This window comes from Papaver somniferum, chromosome 5 (genome assembly GCF_003573695.1).
Source record: "Papaver somniferum cultivar HN1 chromosome 5, ASM357369v1, whole genome shotgun sequence".
Taxonomy (NCBI): Eukaryota; Viridiplantae; Streptophyta; class Magnoliopsida; order Ranunculales; family Papaveraceae; genus Papaver; species Papaver somniferum.
In genome coordinates, this window is record NC_039362.1 from 10,921,661 (window position 1) to 10,925,672 (window position 4,012).

Below are 4,012 nucleotides of genomic sequence, written 5' to 3' on the forward strand. Positions count from 1 at the left end.
ATGGGAGAAACTAATGAATGGTCTAGTTTGGGAGAAGAGCAAAGACCTAAGTTTTACATGATCATTCATAACTCCGTCATTCAAGATGGGTCTATTGTAAGTCAGATCACTACTACTAATTTTCTTTTTCTTGTTTTAAGCATGTGATATATATATGAGTCTTGTTTACTACTTGTGTGTGTAGGAATTACCGGCAAAATTTGTCAAGAAGATTGAAAAGGATCCCGTTGATGATGATGGTGTTGCAGTCCTCAAAGTTCCGAGTGGTGTTGAATGGAGAGTTAAGATGACACGGAAATCTGATGGTGGTGTTTGGTTTAGTAATGGAATTCCAACATTTATTGATTGCTATTCCATATCTGCTGGACACTTTTTGTTTTTCAGATATGATGGAAATTCTCAATTTCATGTTGTTATTTTCAACATGAGGGGCAGTGAAATTGAGTACCATCTATTTGAAGATGATAATAATAGTAATAGTAATGACAGTACTTCTCACTCCAATGAAGCCGAGAACATGGAATGTTTTGAAATCCAAGGCTCCCAAGAAGAACATGTAGATTATATGGAGACTTTGAGTGGTGACTCTTCTCCAGGTAACTCTTTCAAAAGATAAACCGACCGATCTTAATTTGTGCATGCATGCTTGTTTTCTATTCTCATAAGTGATAATGTTGATGCAGATCGAGATGAATCGGATGAGGACAATGACGAAGATGAAGTTGCTAAGAAGAAACCTTCAAAATTGGCGGGTTCTAAGAGAAAAAGTAGAAGTCTATCTTCTTCAAACCCCAAGGAATATGTTGTTCGCGCAAATGAAATAGAACGCAGTTTCGCATCGACATCCACAAATCCTTTCTTCAGAATCATAGTGCAGACATCTTATGTTGAGCACAAATACATGGTGAGCTCTTTTCAAAACTAACTTATTGACCGCAAAGATCGACTTCATACATGCAAAGATTGACTTCATACGATTAATGTTTGTGAAATGTGCAGCCAATACCATGGACATTCATAAGGTACTTCCCCGAAGACTTGAAAGACGTCAAAGTTGTAGCTGTTTCGGATAGGCGAGAATGGAAGATTAGAGTTCTTCGTTCGAAGACAGACTTGAAGTTAAACAAAGGTGTTGCTGACTTCATGAATAAAAAGAATGGATTGAACTTGAAGGTGGGCGATGTGTTAATATTTGAAATCGTTAAAAGGAGATACCTTGTGCTAAAGGTTCATGTTTTCCCCGCTACTGGATAGAAATGTTGGCGCATGATTCGATTAGGGGTGCACACGGTACGGTTCGGCTCGGTTCTTGCCGAGGCCGAGTACTTGTACCTCCCAGGGGTCGGTTCCCATATTTTGGACCGGTACCGGTACCGTGTACCTCGGTTCCGGTACCATTCGGTAAATGTACAGTTCCGGTACGGGACCGGTACCGGTCGGTTCCTTTGACTTTTCAGATAAATTTTTTTTTTTTGTTTCTCAGACAAATTTTCCTTTTAGTTTTACCTGTTTTTCAATATATTAAGCAAATCTCAATCAAAGAACAAAGTAACAACTAACAAGTGGCAATAATACTAGCTATCCAAAGTGCCAAACAACCAAAGTCTTGAAAATCTGAAAAAATAACAACTAACAGGAAGCAGTACAGTAGCACACAAACACACACACTGACACTGTCCAACACAAACAATACTACAAGTCTACAATACGATAGTAAGTTGGTTGGATAGAGGATCCAACAAATGTATATGTAGCAGGCGTAGGTGTAGCAGCTGAAGTAGGTATAGGAGTAGCTGTTCCACAAGCTAGACTTGATGCATCCATGACTGATCACAGACAAATCACAAATAAACATAAACGTAAGTACATAATACAAGCTAGAACGTCCTCAGCTAGAGGCATGAGACTAAAGTTGTTCCTAAGAAAACAAATAAACAAAAAAAGATAGCTACAGCGTTAAAGACAGACAACAAACACGACATTACTTGAAAAATGAATATCATGTATAACTCTTAGTAGCATAAAATATGTGTTGTTTTCATTAAAGTGTCATTTATCCCCTGGATTAGGAAAGACATGATCCTCCACTAACCCTAAAAATACTCTGCTTGTTTGCTACATTTTAGCCTATGGAATGAAGCTACCCGCTTAACTGCTTACAATAACTACCGGCTGTCATGTTCCATCAATGAAACAACAATAAGCAACTTTAAATATAGCTTATAGAGTACAGTCATCACTGCACGGCAAAACCCATTAAAAGACAATGAGGAAGATTAGTTTAATGAAATTGAACCAGGGAAGGACATGCTCTATACAACTAAACTACTGTGAAAAAAATTACAAAAAAGAATAAAAGTATACATAGTACAAATACACACACATTTCCCAGCTCTTAAGACTAAAGCCATGTGAGGATGAGATGGAAGATGGGTACAGAAACAAACGCATGAGCTTCTTCATACTTGTATAGAATTGTTTTAAACAAAAAAGAAATTAGATAGTTCTTGCTGTTAAAAGCCTATAGCTAGGTTCTCTATGCCAATTTGAGAAGTATAGGTTACTAAGTGTGGAAATTATTGGCAAATGACAACTCAAACAGTATTAATTAAAAACTATTTAATTAAAAACTCAAAAATTAAAAACTCAAAACAAAAAAATTGGTTAGCTCAAAAGATCTTAAAGAACACTCGGTCTCAAACAGTATTAATTGAAAAAATTATAAAAAGGAAGAAATAAAAAGTACCTTAATGGGTTTCCTTGGTTAAAGTTGGATGGTTCCTTCTTCCTTGAATCCTTTCCCTTCGTCTTCTCCCTGGCGTGAGTGATAACTTACCCTGTGAAATTAAAAGTTTGAAACCCTAAATTAAATTAATCAAAAGTCAAATAAAGCTCAAATTTAAAAAATCAAGGAACCCATAGTCCAAATCAAACGATTTAAACACAATAACTAATAGAAATTGATTAAAAATTGGAGAAAAAAAAAGCAAAAAAAAAATAAAAAAACTTACACAAATCACTGACTTTTCTCATTTTTCTTCTGGATCGAGAGGTGGAGTAACTGGTGTTGTTCGTTGTTGGAGATTAATGATTTAATGGAGAATTGGAGACTAATCTATGGAGTTCAGAGAATCAGAGACAGAGTTCTTCTCAGTTCTCTTTCTCAGAGAGAAGACGGAAAAAACGAAAATGAAAAACCCTAGCGTTAGGTTCTATATATACCACCCCTAATAGCGTTAGGTTCTATATATACCACCCCTAAATCTAATGGTTAGAAATCGTCGGTACTTTCGGTCCGGACGGTACGGGACTAGGCCAGGGCCGTGTACCTGTACCTCCCTAGCCTCGGTTCCTATTTTTAGGACCGGTACCTGTACCCCGTTCCTCGGTTCGGTACAAAACCAGGTACGGTTCCACCGGTACCGGGACGGTCCGTCGGTCCGGCTCGGTTCCTGTACACCCTTAGATTCGATCAGTGAAATTATGTATAGTGAGGTTAGGTTAAAGAAGCTTCATTGTCAACTTAATTTGTAGTTTGGATGGCCATGCATGTTGCAATCAGTAGTACAATATTGTAACGTTTTTGCTTCTTTAAGAGGCCATATCATCTAATCAGTGTTTCATTTCGGTACCACTAAAACTGGAGTCTGGATGTGCATCACTGTCTCAGCTTCTAATTTTATTGACTTTTGACTTCGACTTCGACTTACATTTTTGGGTTCTGATGCTCTGCTATTACAAAGGGCTCGTTTATTCATCACGAATTTTCTAGTCAAGTGTCATAAAGTCCTAACGCTTGTAATTTTTTGTACTGCATCCAAATCACTAAGATTAGCTTCATATCGGAAAAACATGATATTGAAAGTGCCACACTTTCAATATCAAGAAAGTGCCATCGTTCTTTCAGAATTTATTTAATGCCATCTTTTTCATCCCATTTTTTTTCTAAAAACAGTTAACATCCGTTAGAGCATAGGTGGCACTAATTTGGTTTAATAAAAGACATTTACAC

General features: G+C 37.0%; 1 protein-coding gene across 1 annotated transcript; it reads left to right on the forward strand.

Annotated features, from left to right (window-relative positions):
• Positions 1–1,254, forward strand: LOC113278756 (B3 domain-containing transcription factor VRN1-like). Its single transcript, XM_026527512.1, has 4 exons — positions 1–96; positions 185–596; positions 684–904; positions 1,000–1,254. Exons 1-4 carry the CDS (start codon positions 1–3, stop codon positions 1,252–1,254), a joined length of 984 nt encoding a protein of 327 aa, XP_026383297.1.
• The last annotated feature ends 2,758 nt before the right edge of the window (positions 1,255–4,012 follow it).